Genomic DNA, 24,997 nt, shown 5'->3' on the forward strand with positions numbered 1-24,997 from the left:
ATGTAAATCATAAATCAATTTATTTCCATAACATTAGCAATCGTCATTTCGTTTTGAATTCGATTTCAAAAAAAAAATAGTTGCCTAATTTACACAAAATTGAAAAAGTGCTCCCGCATAGTCACAGTCTAAACGCATTTGCAAATAATTCTGTGCGACATTTTCACTTATACTGTGCTTGGCTTGGCGGCATTTTCACATTTTTCAATAGTTGTCACAAAATTGGAAAAGTGCTCCAGTAGATAAACAGTCTTAACGCACTCGGGTAAATATTTGTACCAGAGTGGCGCTTAGACTGTGCTTAGTCTGGGTAATTTTTTGAATTTTCAATCCAAAATTACAAAAATATTTTATGGAAAATAAAAACAGGTATAATAATTTTATATCCTCAAAAGTTTTGGCAATACAAGCGGAAAGTTTATTAGATCATTCAAATCGGACGCTTAGTTCACTCAAAAACTGCCATTTTTTGCACATTTAGCTCTGTATCTTCGAAATGGCGGGACCTGTCTTTGCCAAAAACTAATCACCTCTTCTCTCAATCATTACAAATTGAATGTGTTTTAGATCATTCAAATCCGATACTCCGTTCTACCAAAAACTCGATTTGTATTTTCTACACTCTTTGCTCCGTATCTCCGTAACGGCTGGACCTGCCTTTGCCGAAAACTAATCAGCACATTTTACTATCAATAGGGATCAAATGTTTTTTAAAACATTCAAATCGGTTGATCCGTACGCCCGAAAACGTGGACGAAAAAATGCTCACACACACACACTCATCCATTTTTTCTGAGGAATGCCAAAATGTTCAGAAACCTTCAAAATGTCGAGAAATGCAAAAATTTTCATTTTCGATTTTTGGCCCTTTACTATTACTACCCTGCGGGAAGTTAATAAATAGAAATATTAACATATTAGAAAAATGATATGCTACTTTAAAATAGGACTAAATTTAAAACCAGTTAAACTTAATTTTGCAATCTTGGAATTATTTTCAATAATTTATATTATTATTAACGGCTGCACCGATTTTGAAATTCAAAAACTATATCAGTTGGGAGTCATCCTGGTTAGTTTTTGGTAAATATTCACCCGGAAGGTTTTCCGCAAATTATTGCTTAATTTTTCAACGTTTTATTTCCATAAATTCATTTATTCGTTTCTCAATGTTTATTAAGGAAATACATTGCATATTACATATAACTATTATTATTATTATTATTGTTAAAATTTATTCCCCATGACGGTTTCCATGAGATTGGTCGTAAAAAGAGTCGATGTTACGATGTTACGAATGTTACGATCGCGTGCCTTTTTGCAGATGAGATTCCGGTAAGAAATTTGCTGGAACGATTTTGGAGCGTTTAACTTTCGTTTGCCTTCAGGTTATTATAACCAAAACAATTTATATAACATATATACAAATATAAATATAAATATAGAGATATATAATTATATATTTTTTAGATTTGCTTGTTTTTTGTTACTTATTCTGATTACTTTAGTGGATGGCTTTTCCATAAATTTTTCTTTATTCACGGTTGTGCTTGCAACACCTTTCTTAATATTTTGATTTAATTTGGTTAAGCTAATTAGATGGCTTTAAATAAAAATCGGTATTTTAATGACGATTTAATTAGACATCAATATTCTTATACACTTTATTTGTTTATGTAGAAAAAGCCATAGCATCCTTGAATTGTATTGGGGCTAATTTGCTCCACTTTATATAAGTAGACATAAGTAAGTTAATTTCACCTGCCTTCCTTTAATTCCAACTTTAACGAATTTTTATAATTAAACCACCTATCGTAGGCCTATAATATTTTAGGATATTTGTTAAGACTGTTGTTTATCATGAAAAGTTTCATTAATTGCGAAGAAACGGCTAGGCAGATCTTGACAAAAATCTAATCAGCACCATTTGCAACTAATTGGTTCAGGATTTGTTTCTCAGATAACTGTCCCCAAGTTTTTGTCAAACGATTCAGAATCACTTGAAACGTCATTGAATAAGAAAAAATAAAACTAGCAATTATATATTTTCTAGACTTGTTAGTTTTTTGTTGAAATGCTACTTATACTTATTACTTTAGTTTGGCAGGCATAAGTAAGTTTTTGGTCATGTTTTTAATTTAACCTGCCTTCCTTTAATTCCAACTTTAACGAATTTTTATAATTCAACTACTTATCGTAGGCCTATAATATTATAGGATATTTGTTAAGACCATGGACTCTATTTCTATGCAAAGTTTCACAAGTTACAAAAAATCTGTCCGGCAGATTTTTACAAAAATCAGCACAATTTGCGAATAATTAATTCATTGATTTTTTTCTTATGGATCTCAAGTACTTTCTCCAATTTTTGTCGAACGATTCAGAATTACTTGAAATGTCATTGAATAAAAAAATATAAAACTAGCAAAAGGCATTTTCTGGTTTAACATTTATTCTGGAAATTAAATAGGAAGTATAGAAATATTTTTAAATCTTACTCAATATCGAATTGAATCGAACTAATTGGTTCAGGATTTTTTTCTCATGATTTTCTCACAAATTTTTATCAAACGATTCAGAATTACTTGAAACGTCAATAAATAAGAAAATATCAAATTTTATGCATTTTCTGGTGTAACATTTTTTTCTGGAAATTAAATGGAAAGTATAGAAATATTTTTAAATCTTACTCAATATCGAATTGAATCGAACTAATTGGTACAGGATTTTTTTCTCATGATTTTCTCACAATTCCCCAAATTTTTATCAAACGATTCAGAATTACTTGAAACGTCATGTAATAAGAAAATATCAAATTTTAGGCATTTTCTGGTGTAACATTTTTTTCTAGAAATTAAATGGGAAGTTTAGAAATATTTTAAATCTTGCTCAATAATAATGATATCATAATTTAAATAAATGTCTAAAAAGATTTTATGGGATATCATTCAGCATGTTTATTAAGGAAATACAAGATCTGCTTACAATTAAAACTTTCTAGATATAAAAACTACAGTAAATTTATCTTAATAACTTTGTTCAACTGATACAAAGTTTTTTTTACGAATTTTTTATCATTTTACAAAAATTGACTATTATTTTGTATATTACATATACAATTTAATATTTTACAGAATAGTCAATATTTATATTTAGAATATTTATTCATTTTCATTGATTTTTTTATTATTTTAATTCGATTTAAATAATTTTCATATCAAAACATTCCTTTGGTTTTTTAATAATACTTAGAATGACCATAAAATTCAAGGTTTAACCTACCACCCTAAAATATTATAGGCCTACGAAAAGTAATTAAATTATAAATATTCGATGTGTTTCTAACTTGTTTCTAATTGGCATCTAACCTGATTCTAACTGGATTTTAATATTATTCTGATCATTTAAAAACCTAGCTATAGCGAAAGTTTTTGTTTCGAACTTTTTTTGAAAAACACAGTTGAATCTATAAGAGCTTAGTTTCAATTCTTTTAATAAAGTCGGTTGTTTTAATTTTTATAAAATATATTATATTTTTACAATTTTGAAAAGTATTGAATTCTTACTGAAATCCTACTAAAATATTACTGCAATCTTGTAAATATCTGTTGATTCTAAATATTTTCTAATTAACTAGTTAATTAATTCTATTAGTAAGTAACTTGTTAGATTCTAACCGGATTCCAATCCGATTCCAAGACTAGTTTGTTGATATAAATAAATATAAATCCTTAATGTTATTATATATATATTATATATATATATATATATATATATTATATATATATATATATGTGTGTGTGTGTGTTTTTAAATTATTTGAATATTTTATTAAAAAAATATAGTCCAATCAATTTGCTGCAATTTTCACGAACTATCATTTATTCTAATGTTATAATTTTAAATAGTGCTTAATTATATTTCCTCTTCCTATTATTTATCAATAGAATTAATTATACTAATTATTTGTTTAAATATAAAACAGACATTAGTTTATAATTGTATAGGAAGTTGCTCCAATTTCCATAATTTTTAGCACTGTATAGTAAATACATTTCCTCTTACATAAATATTCAATGCTATTAATTTGCAATGATTATTATCAATCAATTATTATTATTATTATTATTATATTTATATTTAACACTTCGTGTCTATTTAATGAATACGAGTAATTTTATATTCATATTCACGGTTCAAAGGAAAAGGTCACTTTCTCCTTTGAGAAAGTTTTGTCGTTTGTATCGTTTGCAATATTTCTCTCTTTCATTTTATTCAATACGACTCATTAAAGACTTGTTTTTAATTAAATTTGGCACAGGACCGAATTTGGAAAGGGCCCATAAAACCCACATCGAAATTTACTAGAATACAACAATTTCGATGTTAATGCGTTTATCAGAATTTAAATGTACGTATCACTTTTTTTTAAATTATTTTTTAGAATCGAAAATGGCGAAAAAATTAGTTGAATATATTTATTTTTTACTTAATTTATAAGTGTAGTATGTAAAATTTAATTGCATTAACAAATTACATACAATATTTGCTTTAATTTGAAACTTAGGTACAAAAATCATAAAAAATCAGTAAAAAGTATGTTTTAACTAATAAAAATTTAAGTTATTTCATTAAGATTTAAATTATTAAAGTAATTATATGACTATTAATTTAATATAATGCTTGATTGCCATTTAAATGTTTAAAATTATTTTTATTCTAGAAAAACATAGAATTTACAATTTTTTCAAAAATTATTTTATTTGCTTATATACATTACCCTATTTGCCTTTACAAATTTTATAGCAATTTCATATTTTATTTATATTTATTAAGAACACCAAAATTTAAAAAAAAATATTTTGATAGAATTCATTAATTTTTTTTACCAGTATCAAACTTAGGGCTTCTTTTTTGAAATAATTGCCAATTATTTCTTTCCCATTGCATAACTTTAAGAGAAATTGCATAATCGCATGTAAATTTACCTCAATATAAAAAAATATATTGAACAAAAGTAGGAAAACCTTTTTCATAATATTTATAAAATAATATTATAGCTAATATAGTAAAAATAATATATGTTTTTAATAAAAATACAAGTTAATATTAATTATTATACATATATATGTAATAATTAATATTAACTTGTATTTTTATTAAAAAAGATATATTTTTTGACAATAGTAGTTTAAGAAATATTTCTTAAAAATATAATGAAAATGGTAAAATGTCTTTTTGCTAATCAAAATTATGAGATTATTTAAATATAAATAAAAAGGGACGGAACTGATATAAAGTAAATTTTTAAATTTTTTAAGTTTTAGTTTAATTATCAAGGTTATTTTTTAAAGATCGAATTATTAAAAGAAAAAAAGAAAAAACTAATAAAGAGTCAGTTTTAATTTTTTTTAAGTAAATCTTGCATATATTTTGAGTCTAATTTTGAGCCATCTTCAGTGCACAAATAAATAATTTAAAAATACACAAAATCCACAAATAATGAAGAAAAACTTGCATAACTGTTATATTTTTAATATTCTTATTTTTGTGTGAAAAAAATTAACCTAAAATTACTATTTGAAGCTATCTAGGAAACTAAAGTAATAGAACAAATTATTGTTTTAATTAAAAAAAATATTTATAACTCAGCATAGTTGATGTTTGTGTTTAAAATTAGATTAATTTAAAATAATGTTATGAATATGTTAGTTACACACGTTATTTGTTCAAAGTTTTACTTATTTTACTTATTAATTTTATTATTATTATTATTTGCTTTTATTTTATATTATATCAACTTACTACGGGATCATTTTATTGAAAAATTCTATCCTTTATTTTGTGCTCTTTTTATTAAATTTGTATAATTGTTCATTACTTTTACTAGATGTTAATTATTCAGCAGTTGTAACAAATATAGTAATTAAAGAAATTGTTCAAAGTATGTGTTTATTGTGTTATTTTAAAATATGGTTCTTAAAATTGGGGCTCCAAAGGTCTGCCAGATTTTTTAAACCTGGCTTAGTATTTTTTTATTAATATAATGGATGCTTTAAAAAACTTTTTTGTTTACTATGCACACAAGAAAAAAACATGTTTTTTGACAAAAATTTGACTTTTCTGAAATTTTTATCATATGTTTGTCTCCTCTCGGTCCCATTATTAGACTTTTAGTAGGTAAACAAAGAAACAGAAAAAGATTAAGAGATTTTCGCACTCTGATTAACTCCACAAAGCGTTACTTAACTTTCACAACAAAATTATAACAAAACAAAACAAAAATACTAACAGAAAAAAACTACAATGCAATTACGTAATTCTTTTTCTATGAGGCAAAAAAACTGACACTAATGCCTCTAAAAGTTATTAGATTATGTCACAGGGCAAATGAGAATTGCGAAGACATTAGTGGGAAATAAATTTGATAAAAGGGATTTTTTTGTAAATTTAAGTAAATGCATTCATACTTAATTTCTGTCTGAATATATTTTTTTCTCAAGGACAATTATTACATTATTACAATAAACGCGAATATATAAGCAATTATTATTATGATTGCAACGAACAATTGCTCATTTTGGTAATTCGGTGATTTCTCACACGTATGAGCAAATAGCAGTGTGTAAATTTTGAATATAATTGTCCTACTATAAAAGTATAGAAAAATTCAGAAAGCATATTGCAATCGTAATTAATTCCGAGAGTCTTAAATTTTGGCCGAGAATTTTGAAACTTTATTGAGATTTTGTTCTACATAGTTAAAAGTCTGTGAATAAATGAAATATATATATATATATATATATATATATATATATATACACATATATATATATATTATATATTTAATATATATATATATTTATATATATATATATATATTAAATTGACTAGTAAAACTTTTCCAAACATTTAACATGTCTCGATGAGAAGAGTTCTTTTTTTAAAACCTTTTTATTTATTTTATTTTAATTTAATATTTATTTTAATTTAATAGTTTTTTAAAATTCGTGCTTTGAAAATTGTATAGTAATTGGTGCATTAAATTTTCCGTGTTTTTTGTTTTTTCTTCAAATTATTTATATGCACTGAAGATGGATCAAATCAGGACCCGAAACGTTTGATAATGAAATATTTTACTGCAATAAAATAGTTTTAATTAATGGATGGACGCCCAAAAACAACTTTATTATAATATTTCACTATCTGAAGAAACCTCTCAATTAATATAATCCAAGGGCTGAAAAATTGGACATTTTCAAGATTTTCTTCATTCTCAAGATTTTTGATTCTCAAATACTTTACAAGTCTCAATTTATGTAAATATATATATATATATATATATATAAATTCATATATATTTGACTTTTACCTGTACAAGACATGAGTGTATAATATCGGTCAATTTGCTAGATTGTTTGCTCTATATTTAAATTAATGCTTTGTCTAAGTTCTTTGATATATATATATATATATATATATATATATAAATTTTACCTTTGTAATTGCTTGGCAGCCTCTATACTTGCATATCCAATCCGGGCCTGCAATTTTGCTCCTTTGGATGGTGAATTAAATTTAGACAACATATATCCTGGTTCATCGGTCGATAACCATTGTCCTAAAATTTAAAAAAAATAATTAAATATAAACAACAACAAAAATTTCTTAATTAATTTTTCATTACAAAAATACCATAAGTTTTTTTAACTAAGTTCTTATAGCAATTTTATTTAAAAAATAGCAGAAGTTAGGTAAACTTTGACTAATTTTTAGCTGATCAATCTAAAAGTTCTTAATGATCTTAACAATCTATTTAAACTGATTGCTATCTTATCAAACTATTTCTTAACCATTTTTTAAAGAATTTGTTTAAAAATTAATAAGTGGATAAATATTATTTAATGAAGTGTAAGTTTGAAATGAGGAATTTGAATGACCATTTTGAGCTTTTTGTGCTTTTTAAGCTTTTCATACAAGGCCATGACGTCTCTTAATTCTTAATTTTTTAAATAAAGAATTATATATACATATATATATATATATATAATATAATAAATAATTCCTTTAATTTTATTACCTTCTTTATACCAAATAGGTTCTTGTTTTTCATACAAATCTCTCATGACTTCCAATCCATATTGAGCAGCCTTCAAAACAGCCCTTCTCATTGGCGAATTATTGCTAAAAATTAAAAAACCAATTAATAAATTGTAATAAATTTATATGTAAAAAAAATTATATGTTATGTAACAATCGAGTGCATATTTTTATAAACAAAAAATGTACAGTCATTTCAGTGTACTTAAAATAAAAACAATAATGTTTTAGCAGCACTCAAATAAAAAGTATCATATCAAAATTATGCAGAGATAAAAATATATATTATTTTATCAAAGTATTTAATATTTCAATGTATATTCAAGTTGCTAAATAAATAAATAATTTCATAAATAAACTCAAATTAACACATATTTAAAAAATTTAAAATATTGTTTTTTAAGGTAAATTTTAAAATTTTAAAACTTTAATGTATAACTTGTAATTGAACCTATTTTTGGAATAGATGAAATTTGTTTAGATATTTCTTGAAAAAATATTTCAAAAAAATATTTTTAATATCAATGTAATTATTAATGCATTATGTGGTTTATAAATTCAATAAAAAGTTTCATATCAAAAGTTTTCAGAGATAAAAGTATGTAGTTTTTTATATTTATCAAAATATTTAATATTTCAATGCATAGAACACTTACATATACTAATATTAAATGCTAAATTGTCAAATAAATAACTATAAATAAACTCAAATTAAAACATTTTTTAAAAATTTAAAATATTGTTTTTTTAGGTAAATTTTAAATTTTTAAATTGTGGTGTATAACATGTAAGTGGTAATTGAACCAAATTTTGGAATAGATGAATTTCTTTCAAATATTTCTTGAAAAAATATTAAAAAAATGAATGAAAAAAATTAATACCGAAGAAATTATTATTGTAATAAGTGGTTCATAAATTTTTATCCTCCTTACCTTAAACCCTTATTTTGACCATCTTCAGCATCCCTTTTCATAACGGTGCCATTTATCATAGAATCGACATCTAAATGTCTAACATAAAAAGTGGAACTTTCAAAAATTTCCTTATCCAAAAATCCAACATTTTTGGCACCATTTTGGCCTCTTGTCTCTGGTCCATCAGAAATATATGGTGATAAACTGGTGTCATTAAAATTTGCAAAAGTCGTGTTGACTGATGTAAAATAACCAGTAAATGTGTTGCCTGATGCAGAAGTGGGATGAACACTTTGGTATGTGTTTGAATTTAAATTCTGTCTCGAAGTTTTTGTCTCTAATTCGCCATAATTAGATGGTGATACACTGGTGTCATCAAAATTCGTAAAAGTCGCGTTAAAATTACCAGTAAATGTATTGCCTGATGCAGAAGTGGGATGTACATTTTGGTATGCGTTTGGATTCAAATTCTGGTTCAAAGTTTTTGTCTCTAATTCGCCAAAATTAGATGGTGATATCCTGGTGTCTTCAAAATTCGTAAAAGTCGCGTTGTCTGATGTAAAATTACTAGTAAATGTGTTGCCTGATGCAGAAGTGGGATGAACACTTTGGTATGTGTTTGGATTTAAATTCTGGTTCAAAATTTTTATCTCTAATTCGCCAAAATTAGACGGTGATACACTGGTGCCATCAAAATTCGTAGTTGTGGTGTTATCTGATGTAAAATGTACCACTTTTATGGCAAATGTGTTGCCTGATGAAGAAGTGGTATAAACACTTTGGTATTCGGTTGTTCCTAAATTGTTTGTTCCTGATTCACCAGAAATAGTTGATGATAAACTAATATCTACAAAACTCTTATTGGTGTCTTTGATTGTGTAATTGTCTATTGCCAATGGTGAATTGATAGCAAAAGTGTTGCCTGATGAATTGGCATAATCAGACTTTATATTGAAAGTGTTTGGTTTTAAATTTTGGCTTCCACTTGATGATGATATACCATCACCAAAACTCGTCTTGCTGTCTTTAATTTTAGAATTGTCTATTACCAAAGGTGAATTTGTAGCAAAAGTGTTGCCTGATGAATTTGCATCAACAAATTTTGTATCCAAAGTGTTTGGTTTTAAATTTTGGCTTCCACTTCTTGTTGGTGAACTACCATCACCAAAACTCGTCTTGGTGTCTTTAATTGTGGTATTACCTGATGTTGTATTCAGCAGTGATGGTGAATTAGTGACAAAGGTGTTGCCTGATAATTTGGCATCAATAAATTTTATATCCAAAGTATTTGGTTTTAAATTGTTGCTTCTACCATCACCAAAACTCGTCTTGGTGTCTTTAAGTAAGGTGTTACCTGATGTTGTATCTACCAATGATGGTGAATTAGTGGCAAAAGTGTTGCCTGATGAGTTGACACCAACAAATTTTGTATCCAAAGTGTTTAGTTTTAAATTTTGGCTTCTACTTGGTGATGATTTACCATTATCAAAACTTATTTTGGTGTCTTTAAGTAAAGTATTACCTAATGTTGTATCTACCAATGATGGTGAATTAGTGGCAAAAGTGTTGCCTGATAAAATGATATCAATAGATTTTGTATCCGAAGTGTTTGGTTTTAAATTTTGGCTTCTACTTGGTGATGATTTACCATTATCCAAACTCGTCTTGAGGTCTTTAACTGAGGTGTTACCTGATGTTGTATTTAGCAGTGATGGTGAATTAGTAGCAAAAGTGTTGCCTGATGAAATGATATCAACAGATTTTGTATCCACAGTTTTTGAACTTAAATTTTTAGCATTTAGGAACGTGGATGTACACAAAATGATGAAACATAGTTTTCTAAAAAAATATGAAAATGTATAAATAAATATTTTAAATTTAAGAATAACTTTGTACTTACAGTTTGGGCTTCATTTTCGAGGTTCTAACATAACTATACAAAAATAACTTCAAACTTGTGCACTGAGGGTTCTACACGTAAATTTACACCAAAATTGAAACTGAAATTGAAACCAAAAAACTACATTTCACACTCTCGAACAACTTTTAAACTCAAATCGATCTGTCATTGAATTTGAAGTAAAACTTCTTTATAACTATTTTTTTTATTTCCTATCAAAATTCTATTTTCCTATTACGTAACACTTGAGACAATAGCAAATGTCGACTACTAACAATAGTATGTCGTGAGTTGTTTTAGTTGATGGTCAGATGTACTGATGGTACGGATGTTGTCGAATGAGAACAAGAAACCACTTAAACATTATAAATTAAGGCAAAAAAATCAGTCTCAATAGAACATTAAATACTGTTCTTGGCGAAGGCTGTCGAGAGTCTCTGTTGATCGAAAATCGATGTAGATAGAGAGGACACTTGGATAAAGGCAAAATTTTGAATAGTTTGGTGTTGTGGATTTGTTTGTTTTTATTTTTATTTTGCATTATCAGTCGTTGAGACTTCAGTAATTTTTGGTAATTTATTAGTCAGAAAATTTATGGTTAAATAAAACAAAGTTGCTATTTAATTAATTATTTTTTGCACTGTTCACTTGTTGTTGCTTATTTTTAAAAAAATTAACTATTTGGTTTTGTATATTTGGATTTTGAATTTTATTCTAATTATTCATATTTTGCACCCAGTACTATGGTTGCAATCAAGTCAAAAAATAGCAGTTTTATTTAATTTAATTATTTTTAAGCAGTTTAATTTAATTATTATCAATACATTTTTTTTAAAAAAACTTGGATAAAAATTTGGTTAATTTGTATTAGCCAATTAGGGATTCTTTGTATTTATATTTTTACAGTTATTTTATTTAATTTATAATTTATATTTACTGTACTTAATCTGAACATTATACGTATATTCTCTCTTACAAAAATAATAAAAAGATGTATAATTTACATCACTAAATCTTGAATAGAATATAACCGTAATAACAAAAGATATATTTGTGTTATATTCAAAACCAGGGTCGGATAATATATATATATATATATATATATATATATAGAGGGGAAAAATGGTTATTAATTTTTGGCAAAGGTTAGGCCCAGCGGTTTTGGAGATACAGAGCTAAATGTTAAAAAAATGGCAGTTTTTGAGAGAACTAAGCGTTCGATTTAAATGATTCAAAGAACTTTCTGCTTGTTTCAACAAAGTAATTGCTTTCGGACCTTTATACCCAGCCCACCCTACTACTGCCTTTTTTGAGTTTTTCATTTTCCTACAATTAGTGCTACAATGGAAAATAGTTTTAAACAACAGCAGACGTAAGCATATACTGTATTAGAGTACTATGAGTCACAATTTTTAGGAAATGTATATATATATATATATATATATGTATAGCAAGCGTTTAATTTTTTTATTGTTGTTTCTAATTTTTTTTTTCAAAAAATATTTTTGTCATTTTGGATTACAAATTCAAAAAATGACCCAGGCTAAGGCAAAAATAATGAAAGTTACAGTATTTGTAATCGTTTAAAATTTCTCGTATACTTCATTACGGTACGGTAAGTACCAGCAATTTGCCTTGAGGCACGATGCCATACACCACTAGTTTTTTATTTTTTCACTCAATTTTTAAATTAAATCTTTTAAATCTTTTAATTAATTATACAATTTTTAAAGTCTTTAAGTGCTTTAAAATATATCAGCAAAATCGTAGTCATTAGCTCAAATGGATTAGAATATACTGGAGGTCTGCCCAAAGGTAGGCATAAGTCCAGGCAAAACTAAATAAAAATCTTTAACTTTTTTGTGTCTATCACTGTTATTTCCATCCCTGGTTTAGTGTGTCAGATATCATTGCCGTAGAGTTGAGACGTCTGTACATATATAGTTATAAATATCTGGTTGTGATATTTTCTCGGTAGTTTTTTGCGCCATTAGACACATTTCTTTGCATCCGCTATTTAAACTCGAAAACCGGTCCGGAGGTTTGTGTCTCTCTTCACTTATATATTATTCTTAAGACTACGAATCCGGCACGAATCGAGGAGCTCCAATCTTCTTCGAGAATTATAGAGTTACGCAATTTTTGAAAAAAAAAACGTACGCTTGAAATCGAGTTTGTTGAACTCTGGGGATTCATGATTGAGTTGTTAGGCTTCCTGGTAGTAATAGTCTAATAAAAGTCTATGTTGAACCCCAAAGATCGATAAAGTTTATATAGAGTCTATACAAAACTTTGCTTAGAATTAGAATAATTTAATTAATCAAGTTTACTAGTGGTGCACGGCATCGTGTCTTAAGGCAAATTTCTCGAACTCTCCGTACCGAAAATTTAATTTTTTAGGTAACCTTTAAGTAATTTTTGGAAAACTTTGAAAAACTAGTGGGGTGTTTGGCATCGTTCCTTAAGGCAAATTGCTGGAACTTCCTGTACCGTAACGAAATGTTCGAGGAATACTGAATGTTTTCAAATAGATTATTATAAATATTGTAACAATGTCTGATATTTATAAAAATTATATAAACTGAATTGCAAAGTTAAACATATTTGTTTAAAGTACATAAGAACTTTAGTCAGAATTAAAAATAAAATCTGAATTATTTTAGATATACAAAAAATTGAAACAAAATTTTTTTTTCCAAAGTCAATTATTTTGTTAAGACAAGCAGAAAGTTCTTTGAATCATTTAAATCGGACGCTTAGTTCTCTCAAAAACTGCAATTTTTTACACATTTAGTCTCGTATCTTCGTTTTTTAGATCATTCAAATCGGATACTCCGTTCTCTCAAAAACTCTTTTTCTATTTTCTGCACTCTTTGCTCTTTGTCTCCGTAACGGCTGGACCTGCCTTTTCCAAAAACTAATCAGCTCATCTCCCTATCAATAGGAATCGAATGTTTTTTGAACCATTCAAATCGGTTGATCCGTGCGCCCGAAAACGTGACTGGAAATTTGTATCCATACATACATACACACACACACACATCCATTTGTTCTGAGGTATGCCAGTAAAATGTTCAGAAACCTTCAAAACGTCGAGAAATGTAAAAATTTTCAATTTCGATTTTCGGCCCATTACAATAACTTACCCTACGGGAAGTTAAAAAGAGATTTTCGAGAATTTTGAAATTTTTGAAAAAATTTCTCCGTTCTCTCAAAAATTGAATTACCATTTTTGTCACGTATTTTGGACCTGCATTTGCCAAAAACTAATCAGCACGATATAATGGAAAAAGGATCCGTGTTCCCGAAATCATCGACGAAAAATTGTTCAACACATATATCAAATTTTTCTAATGTATGCCGAGTTTAATAAGCGTAAAAATACTACAATGAGCGTAAAAATACTACAATGAGCGTAAAAATACTACGACGAGCGTAAAAATACTACAATGAGCGTAAAAATACTACAATGAGCGTAAAAATACTACAATGAGCGTAAAAATACTACGACGAGCGTAAAAATACTACAATGAGCGTAAAAATACTACAATGAGCGTAAAAATACTACAATGAGCGTAAAAATACTACAATGAGCGTAAAAATACTACAATGAACGTAGAAATACTACGACGAGCGTAAAAATACTTCAATGAGCGTAAAAATACTACAATGAGCGTAAAAATACTACAATGAGCGTAAAAATACTACAATGAGCGTAAAAATACTACAATGAGCGTAAAAACACTACAATGAGCGTAAAAATACTACAATGAGCTTAAAAATACTACAATGAGCGTAAAAATACTACAATGAGCGTAAAAATATAAAAAGTTTCTGACGAGCAAATTAGAAATTAAAGGAACAAAGGAACTCTACTAACGAGTAAAATTAAAATTAAAGCCAAAAGAGTTTCTGACGATCAAATTAGAAATTAAAGTGAAAAAAGGACTTTATTGATTAATTCAATTTTCATGTTTAATGTAAACCAAATATTTGACAATTTTAATCAAATTTATATTTTATAAAAATTATTAATGAATTTTAAAAAATAAAATATTTATTTTAGGGTAAGTTATAGTAATAGCAAAAAATCAAAAATGAAACTTTCTGCATATTTTCACGTTTCAAAAGTTTCTTAAGCATTTCGGCATACCTTACACAAAAATTGATGTGTGTTTGTGCGTGCGTGTGTATGTGTATGTATGTGCGGAAACAATATTTTCGTCGACGATTTCAGGAACACGGATCAACCAATGTGAATGATTCAAAAACCATTCGATTTCTCTTAATAAGGAAACGTGGTGATTAGTTTTTGGTATGTGCAGGTCTAGCCAAAAATGGTAATTCGGTTTATGTTCTCTAAAACTTTTTTCAAAGTTTTCAAAAAAATTTAAAAGTTTTTTAAAAATTTGAATTTTTGGTACGGGAAGTTCCAGCAATTTGCCTTAAGGCACGATACCATGCCATACCATGTTTTTTCTTTTATATTTTCAAATATGCAAATAATTTCTATAAAAGGAAATATTTGTGCCTGAAAGTAACTATCATTTTTGCATAGGCAGAAATAAATTGGCATTTATACAGGCGGAATTATTTTAAATACAAAAACATATGTCTAGAAAAACTCAAAAGTCTACAAATCAGGCAAAATATGTAAAGGCATCCCAGAACTCATCTGATAGTAACTATCGTAAACAAAATTATTCCACGTAGTTTAAAAATTATGAACAACCTAGACCCTTGTTAAAATTGAGTTCATTTTTAGATTATTGTGGTTAATTTTTATTATTTTTTAACCGTGAATAACATTTCTAAGACCACTGATTAAAATTAAATTTCTTAAATTGAGAATATTACTCTTATTTGTTAAACCATAAATTCCAAAATTTCAAAATTCGTCGAGTTTGAAATGCCCTAGTTTTTAAAAAAGGCACCAAAGTGTGTTGCAAAGTTTCATAAAAAGTTGGACCCATTTAATCAGGTTTATAAAATAATAAGATACTTGAAAGTTTTATAATAAAATAATTCCAAAACCTAAGAATAAAAAAAGCAATAAAATAACTCTTGCTTCTGCATTTTGGAGATCTTTGAGGTCTCAACAATAAAGTCTTAATAATTTATACAAAAACCACAACCAGTGTGTATTTATTTCAATACATGTATATTTTCCATTCGTTAACAATATAAATAAAAATCAAACAAACATTATATCACATTAATATATATCATTACAATCACAATTTTTTTTTTCATTTTTTTTCAATTTTTATTTTTTCTGCTGCCTTTGCATCTGCTCTTTTAGTCTCAAATCTCGTAGGGCTTCTACGGTTCCGAACATCACCTTTGCCGTCACTTTAGGGCTCGAGTTTGACCCTGGATTCGACCCTAGAAGATAGAAATATAATGTTGAATAATTGCTCTTTATTAATATTTTTCTACCCAAAGTATAACATTTAACATATAACAGATGATTTAGAAAAACAGATTTTTTAAAAAAAAAATCAAAAACTAAAATAAATATCAAAATTGTTAATATTAATTCAATAACGTTTTGGTATATATCAAGTCATTCTTAGCATTTTTTTTAAATAATTGTTAATTAAAAAAAATTCTTTATATATTTTCAATATTATTGTTTTAAAAAATTTTATATATATATATATATATATATATATATATATATGCATTTTGCATAATTCATATATTACCAATAACAATTTGCATAAATTATAAACAATAAAAATAATACAAAAATAACACATTTGTTATATTTACATGACATTTATCATATTTTTTCTGTTAGAAAATATGTTAATTTAGAGTTAGTGCAAAAATAACTTTTATTAAAAATATGTTTAAGTATATAAAATTTTTAGGAATTTTATTTTAATATTATTTAAATTTATAATAATTTAGAATAATTCAATTAGTTTTATGCAAAATATTTTAAGTATTAAATATGTTATTTTAAAGACTTTAAATACAATTTAACTAAATGGTCATTTTATACCACTTTCTTCTTTTATTAAAATTGAAAAAATAATCTAAAATTTTATTTTAATTGATTCTGATGTAAGTAACAATAATAAAAAAGTGGTATAAAAATAAACTAAACTTAACTGATTTATCCTGAATTATTATAAATTTAAGTAATATTAAAATTTATTAATTGTAGTTATTTTTGAATTTAATTTAATTTTATTGGAAATGAATATATATTATATCTATTTACAACCTATTTGAACATTTTTTTAAACTTGCACACGTTTCGAATTTGATGAACCTTCTTCAGTGAATAATATTCTTAATAATTCAAAAATAAAAACAATCAATGAATAAAAATAAAGTATATAAAATAGAATATTAAATATTAAATTAAAATAACAGTAAAAATACAATTTTTGCAATGTTTAAAGAGAAATAACAATTAAAGTAAATAAATAAATAATAAATTTATTTATTCTAGTGTTAATACAGATACAAATTTGTATTTATAATACACAAATATTTTTATAGGCAGTATTAAAAGCCAAACTGTATTTTTTTCAAAAAACTTTTATTAATTCTGTATACGTTTTGAGTCTCAAGTTAAAATTTCTTCAGCAATAAAATACAGATATATATATATAACCGAACTCAAATCTGCGTTTCAACTACAAATTATTCAATATTTTGATATGCAAGTATATATTATAATTTATACAAAATATTAATAAATTCTATCTAGTTTTTACTAATATAAACAAATTAAAGTGACTAGAACAAAATTTTTTTAGTACTCTTACAAGTTGTAAAACAATCGTCCCATATCCACGTATTGTTAATTATAACCGAACTCAAATCTGCGTTTCAAAATAAGTATAAAGTGCAAGTTTTATATAGCAAAAATATAAAAGTATAAATTAAGAGCACACAACACACATATATATGAAAATATAATTATATAAAAAATTATAAATAATTAATAATTTTACCTATCCGATTGTACATATCATTTATGGAATTATTATTATTTGCATCTCTCACACCGTTATTGTGACGGTTTTGGCACGTATTCGGCATTTTTTTTAAATTATTTATTCAAAAAATTAATAACAACAATGAATAAAAATTACAAATCAAGTTTTAAACGAACACATTTTAAAATTATTTAAAACTGTATATAAAACTACACTCAAAGCACTTGTAGAAAATTAGCATCACTTGAGGGGTTGGGATGGAAAGTTTTCGGTGGTTCGGCGGAGGGATTAATTTTGTTTGTATTTATATTGTTTATGATAATATTATCAATTGTTATTATTATTATTGTTGTTGTTTTAAATGTGTATTTGAGAGTTGGCCGTGAAACCTTGACTGAGTTGCGAGTCTCCAATCCGAGGCGACTTCATCAGTTGTTCAGCTCGCACTTCCGCGACCTAAAAATTTTATTAATGACATCAATTGCCACAGACAGGGACTTTTGTTAAAGATTAGAGGAAATAAATCCTCGAAATATTCCTACTTTGTAAATCCTATTTGTATGTCACAAAGTACGACTGGCCATATTTCAATTGCTCCTTTTTTCTTCCTTGTTTACAGAATTTTTTCCTACCATCTACTTTTGATGTCTCGTATGTTGTGTCTAAAATTTTAATATTGGAGTGTATATAACAAATAATACTAACTTTTAGTAAATTTTATCTAGTATTTTACATTTTATAAATAAATTCAGGTGTCTGGAACAAAATTTTCAATTTATTCTACAAAATGTAAAAAAAGCCCCAAATCCATATATTGCTTACTATTAAATTCAATTCTGCGTTTCAACTACAAATTATTCAAAATTTCAATATGCAAGTGTATATTATAATTTATACTAAATTTTAGTAAATTTTATCTAGTTTCTAATAATATAAGCAGATATAAGTGTCCGGAACAAAATTTCCAAGTTATTTGACAAAATGTAAAAAACGTCCCATATCCATGTATAGCTAAATATAACCGAACTCAAATCTGCGTTTCAACTACAAATTATTCAAAATTATTTTGGACTGGTTATGTTGAATTATATAATTTCATCTGCCAAACCATATACTGTTGATTGTATCTTATTTTATTTTAATTTCTGGCAGATCTCAGCTGCTTTTTCCAATAATATTGTAAACGTTACATTTTTCTTGTATATTATATTCTAATATTATCTAGGCTCATAATTTCAGCTAAATTCAAATTTAAAGTGAATTGACATTTATAGACAATTATCATTGACAAACAATGATAATTGTAATTTTTGCCATTTATTTCTACAACATTACTATTGTTTTATATTGTCATTTACATCCTACAAAATCCTTAACAAACTTCAGAAAGATTTATCAAAATCCGAATAATCGTTTAGGAGGAATATCTCGACTTACCCCCGTACTGAAGAATTTTATATATAAATATATTTTGATGAGTTATTTAAAATCGGACAGTAACACCAAGTAAAAATTTGGCTTAATTTGGATAAATTAAGTATTTCAAAATTACTTTAATTTTTTTACTTGGTGTTACTGCCCGATTCTAAATAACTCATCAAAATATATATCAACACCAAACTCCACATACTTCAATATATATATATATATATATATATATATATATATATATATAAATATGTGATGAGAATCAAACCTAAAATTTTGTACGAATTACATTTTCCCAAGATTTTCTTCAATTTGGCGCGCAACCTAGAACGACGCGTTATTCCGGGTCAAGTTGCTCTAAGCCGGAAACGTGGGCTATTTTGACTTGACCTTTGAAATATATATATAATTTACACTAAATTTTAGTAAATTTTATTTAGTTTTTATTAATATAAACAAATATAAGTGTCCGGAACAAAATTTTCAAGTAATTTCACAAAATGTAATAAAATTCCTAAATCCACATATTGCTAATAACTATCAAACCCAAATCTGCGTATTCACTAACTATTATTCAAAATTTTAGTATGCAAGTATATATTATAATTTAAACTAAACTTTAGTAATTTTTTTCTAGTTTTTATTAATATAAACAAATATAAGTGTCCGGAACAAAATTTCCAAGTTATTTCACAAAATGTAAAAAAATGTCCTGGTTGCATATATTGCTACAAATACGAATCTGTCTTCTTTTGCTTTCCTTATTAATTTTATACAAACATATACTCTTAATATATATATATATATATATATATATATATATATATATAAATTTTATGACCCAGTGGAGTTGCTAAAGTGAAATTACCAGTTCGAGAGTCGTTGTTTGTCGTCAAAACTGTTTATTAGTGCAAACATAAAACTAAAATTATAATATTTATTCATTTTATTTGTTTTTTATAATAATTAGATTACAAAATATTAGGAAATTATAAATAAAAATTATTCGAAAATTTGAAGAGAAAAAAATTCAAACCAATATTTTATTGATTTTATCTGAATTCCATATTGAATATATATAGTCAAAATTAATAAACAGTAAATATTTGCAAATAATGTTTAAAATAAAATTTAATGAGATCATCTGAATATTCATATTATAATTGTTTGTTTTGCAAATTATATGCAATTTGAACGTAAATAAACAATAGTATTTTTGTGGTATATAATTATGTTTTTAAATGCATCAATTATCTAAATAGTTGTTTAACAAACATATGTATATATGCATAATTTATTTATTTAAATAATTATTCCACTATCGTTTTGCACGAAATGTTTCTTAACAAATTAGACATCGTATGTCGTTTTTTTGATTCTGAGGTCTAATAGGGTCAGTGGGTCACTTGGAGTGTCTGAAGACTTTTGTTTTGTCTCTGAGAAGAAAAAAGAATTAATATCAACATATACATATAAACACACATATTTGAATACATATATATTTTTAAGTCAATTTTAGTTTAATTTCTCTAAATAAATATATAATTTTAATTTTATAAATATGTCTGTCTTAGATATTTTTTGAATCCTGTTGTGGGTTTTGAGTTTCAATTATTTGTATATATTTTATTTAAAAGAAAACTTTTGTAGGTTTTTTCAATTAAACATTTTAATTTTTTTTGAACATCTTAATGAACTTTAAAAAGAATTTTATAAAAAATGAAAGCTTTTTTAATATTAATGAGAATTTAAGGTGCACTACTAGGACACTTAAGTATAATATAATTTACATTTAATTAAAATGAGGAAAATTATAAACAAACAAACAAAATAATTTATTAACTTCCCGTAGGGTAGGTATAATAATGGGCCGAAAATCGTAAAAGAAAATTTTTGCATTTCTCGACGTTTTGAAGGTTTCTGAACATTTTGGCATACCTCAGAAAAAATGGATGTGTGTGTGTCAGTGTGTATGTCCCCATTTTTTCGTCCACGTTTTCGGGCGCACGGATCAACCAATTTGAATGGTTTAAAAAACATTCAATTCCTATTGATAGGGAGATGTGCTGATTAGTTGTTGGCAAAGACAGGTCCAGCCGTTACGGAGATACAGAGCAAAGAGTGCCGAAAATAGAAATCGAGATTTTGAGAGAACGGGGCATCCGATCTGAATGATCCAAAAAGCATTCATTTGTAATGACGGGGAAAAGTGGTTATCAGTTTTTGGCCAAGGTAGGCCCAGCGGTTTCAGAGATACAGAGCTAAATGTTAAAAAAATGGCAATTTTTGAGAGTACTAAGCGTCCGATTTAAATGATTCAAAGAACTTTCTGCTTGTTTCAACAAAATAATTGCTTTTGGAAAAAAAAAATTTGTTTCTAATTTTTTTTTTCAAAAAATATTTTTGTAATTTTGGATTAAAAATTGAAAAAATTACCCAGACTAAGCACAGTCTAAGCGTCACTCTGATACAAATGTTTACCCAAGTGCGTTTAGACTTTTCCAATTTTGCGAAAACGAAAACAAAAACTATTGAAAAATGTGAAAGCACAGTATAAGTGAAAATGTCGCACAGAATTATTTGCAAATGCGTTTAGACTGTGGATAGACGGGACCACTTTTCAAATTTTGTGTGAATTAGGCAACTATTTTTTTTTAAATTGAATTCGAAATGAAATGACTATTGTTAATGTTCTGGAGATAAATTGATTTATGATTGATTTACATTTGATTTGCTCAGATATAACAAGATAGCAAAAATAATGAAAGTTACAGTATTTGTAATAATATATTTGAAAACGTTTAAAACTTCTCGATTATTTCATTACGGTAAGGGAAGTTCCAGTAATTTGTCTTAAGGCACGATGCCGTACACCATTAGTTATTTATTGCAATGGTAATTATTCAAACATTATTTATGGTGTTTAAAAGTCTTATTCTATTATGTGTCCTTGTGATTGTGTAATATCCTATTCTTGTATACAAAATTCTTTTACCTATCTATTAATTTATCTATTAGTTCTATCCCGTATCAAAAATATTTTAACACTAGATAACAATTTTTTATCCGAGGAGAAATTTTAAAAACGGCGCCACAAATCTGACATTAATCTCTCTCAACTCAACTTTGACCTACTTCACGCCATAGGCGAACTGTCAAAATTTCCAGAAGCGATTGGGAAAGATTGTGAAATTGTCGTCGTAAACAATAACAAATAAAATCAATACAATGGAGATATAATTGGAAAGAATATAATTGAACAAATACTCGGCAGCCAAAATACTCCTAATCTTATCACAAAACCAATATATTTATTATATATATACAAAGGTACAAAGTTCTTATATGCTTAGTAGTTGTAAAAGACTTTTGAAAGTGTGAAAGATAATAAATTTAAATACTAGTTATTATTTGACGTGAATGCAGTAGTTAGAATTTAATTGAGGTATTTAATTTATTGCTCTTTGATAATTACTTGCAATATAATGTTCTAATAATTTAAAGTGTTCTTCAAAGTGTAGTTACAAAATTTATTACTCAAAAGGTTTTTTAGCAGTTTTTTGTTATTTATTTTATTTGTTCATATATATATATATATATATATATATATATATATATACAATTTAATATATTATTTTATACGGATATATATAGAATTTGTTTGAAAATTATTTAATTGCAACGTCTCTTTAGTAATTGATTGCAATATAATGTTCTAATAATATAAATTAAATATTAATTTACCTAGCTTTACCTAACGTGAGGCCCAATATGGATCAAGGTTTCTTTAATAGTTCTAATTCAGCATGCCTAGTCTATCGATATTGATTTTCTCATCAAATTTATTATTAATAAGTTCTGTTTTATACATAACATTGTCTAAACTCTAAAATCAATCATGAAAATTGTCTAAATCATGATTATCAGATTTTGAACAATTTGTTTCCTATAAATCCATTAGCACTATGGTTAAAATGTGTATTCTCATAAATATTTTTCAATTTTTCTTTCCTTTCTAGTTTAATTTAAATACCAAAAATGCATGAAGCATTTATTGATGTCAATAATGTTCCTACCCATGTAATGACATGGGGTGACTGGATCGAAGCAGATTTGTCAAAACAAAGAGAAATTGTCTTGTGTATACCAGGAAATCCTGGTTTACCAGGATATTACACGAGATATTTAGCAGAATTACATTATCAGCTAGGAAAAGACATTCCTGTTTGGATTATCGGTATGATTGTGCAGATATTGTTTGTTATAGACATCGTAGCTCACAAATTGTAAATTGAAAGGACACAAAGTGGATTTTGATTTTTTTAGTCTAGTAGAGCATGTAGAAGTGAGAAACACAATTGTCTTTTACAAAAGTGAGCTTTTTTTTACAAAGAATTGGTCAAACTTTTGAGTATAGCTTTTCATTTCTTGTAGCAATTGATGTTCATAAGACTTTCTGCTGCCAAGATAGTTTAAAAAAATATTTATAGCCTTGTCCATTGGACATATTGTTTTTAATATTCAATTGGAAGTTAATATTAGTTCTTCTCAGATATTTCTATTGCTTCTTTATTGGCAAATTGTAATTCCAGTTGTATTAGTAGTTCTGGTAGTGGTTTATTAATAAAATGGTTTTTATATTATGAATATTATTATTAGGTCATGCAGGACATGATGAACCTGCAAGTGATAAATCAATAAACATTCCTGATCTCGAAAACAATGAACATTTGTTTAACTTGGAAGGCCAAGTCAAACATAAGGTTAAATTTGGCTTAATATACTTTATTTGCATCAAATTTTGTATTCATTAGTCAATTTTATTATAGGTTGAATTTATAAAAAAATATGTACCTGAAAACACTAAGATACATCTTGTCGGACATTCCATAGGATCCTGGATGATCCTGCAACTGTTAAAAAATTCCGAAGTCAGTAAAAAGATATTACATACCTATCTATTATTCCCGACCATCGAAAGAATGGCAGAATCTTCCAATGGCAAACTTTTAATCAACTTTTTGTTCCCGATTCGTAAAATACTCCAATTTATAGTAATGCTCTTTTGCCTGTTACCAATATTTGTAAGAACCTATTTGATATACTTCTATTTCATTTTATCTTCCATTCCCAATTGGTTTTTGGGCACGACTTTAAATTACATACAAGTCAGTGTTTTGCAAAAAGTATTATTCTTGGCCCAAGATGAAATGGATAAAGTCACTGAATTGGATGTGAAGGCTGTGCAGGAGCATCAATCGAGGATGAAATTATATTATGGTGCAACAGACGGTTGGACACCTCTTGAGTATTATAAAGAATTAAAAGATAAATTTCCTAATATTGACGCACAAGTTTGTAAATGGAATTATGCTCATGCCTTTGTTCTAAAGAGCTCAGGCGAAATGGCAGTTCTTACAGCTGAATGGATTTTGAGTAAAACTTCTTATGAATAAGTGATATTTTAGATTTAAAATTTACTCTGAGATTTTTACTCGTTTTATTCTATATGCATGTGATATATTTCGATTTTAAAATGTTATGGCTTCTTCTATATATATGTTTATGTGATGTTTTTTAATCTATTGCTATTAAGAATATTTATAAAGGTAAATAAATAGATATAAAAGTTAATGAGTATTTTATTTTTTATATAATTGAAATTAAAATATTGAACCAGTAACAATAATGATTAT

The 24,997-nt window shown here is 26.3% G+C and overlaps 2 protein-coding genes across 3 annotated transcripts; one reads left to right on the forward strand and one right to left on the reverse strand.

Annotated features, from left to right (window-relative positions):
- Positions 1–16,180: 16,180 nt before the first annotated feature.
- LOC113374091 lies at positions 16,181–17,991 on the reverse strand. The gene is made up of 2 exons (XM_026614359.1): positions 17,889–17,991; positions 16,181–16,299 (listed from the first exon to the last, which is right to left on the reverse strand). Exons 1-2 carry the CDS (start codon positions 17,974–17,976, stop codon positions 16,181–16,183), a joined length of 207 nt encoding a protein of 68 aa, XP_026470144.1. The 5' UTR covers positions 17,977–17,991.
- Positions 17,992–22,483: 4,492 nt separating this feature from the next.
- Positions 22,484–24,773, forward strand: LOC113372441 (lipid droplet-associated hydrolase). Of its 2 annotated transcripts, none has more exons than XM_026612772.1 (4): positions 22,484–22,631; positions 23,321–23,538; positions 23,961–24,064; positions 24,131–24,772. In XM_026612772.1, exons 2-4 carry the CDS (start codon positions 23,340–23,342, stop codon positions 24,755–24,757), a joined length of 930 nt encoding a protein of 309 aa, XP_026468557.1. In that variant the 5' UTR covers positions 22,484–22,631; positions 23,321–23,339; the 3' UTR covers positions 24,758–24,772. The 2 variants fall into 2 exon arrangements, with proteins under 2 accessions (XP_026468557.1, XP_026468558.1); XM_026612773.1 differs by lacking the exon at positions 22,484–22,631 and adding an exon at positions 22,674–22,746 and having other exon boundaries at positions 24,131–24,773.
- Positions 24,774–24,997: the final 224 nt, after the last annotated feature.

The sequence above is a fragment of the Ctenocephalides felis genome, unplaced genomic scaffold (assembly GCF_003426905.1).
Source record: "Ctenocephalides felis isolate EL2017-DRISC unplaced genomic scaffold, ASM342690v1 CF-g0.4_SCAFFOLD_01604, whole genome shotgun sequence".
NCBI lineage: Eukaryota > Metazoa > Arthropoda > Insecta > Siphonaptera > Pulicidae > Ctenocephalides > Ctenocephalides felis.

Bases quoted from the DNA above. Each gene is read 5' to 3' on its own strand.
- LOC113372441 (XM_026612772.1), top strand. From the start codon at position 23,340: ATGCATGAAGCATTTATTGATGTCAATAATGTTCCTACCCATGTAATG. The intron at 23,539-23,960 runs GTATGATTGTGC...TATTATTATTAG, and splicing joins CATTCCTGTTTGGATTATCG to GTCATGCAGGACATGATGAA. The intron at 24,065-24,130 runs GTTAAATTTGGC...ATTTTATTATAG, and splicing joins AAGGCCAAGTCAAACATAAG to GTTGAATTTATAAAAAAATA.
- LOC113374091 (XM_026614359.1), bottom strand. From the start codon at position 17,976: ATGCCGAATACGTGCCAAAACCGTCACAATAACGGTGTGAGAGATGCA. The intron at 16,300-17,888 runs GTAAAATTATTA...TCTATCTTCTAG, and splicing joins TGATATGTACAATCGGATAG to GGTCGAATCCAGGGTCAAAC.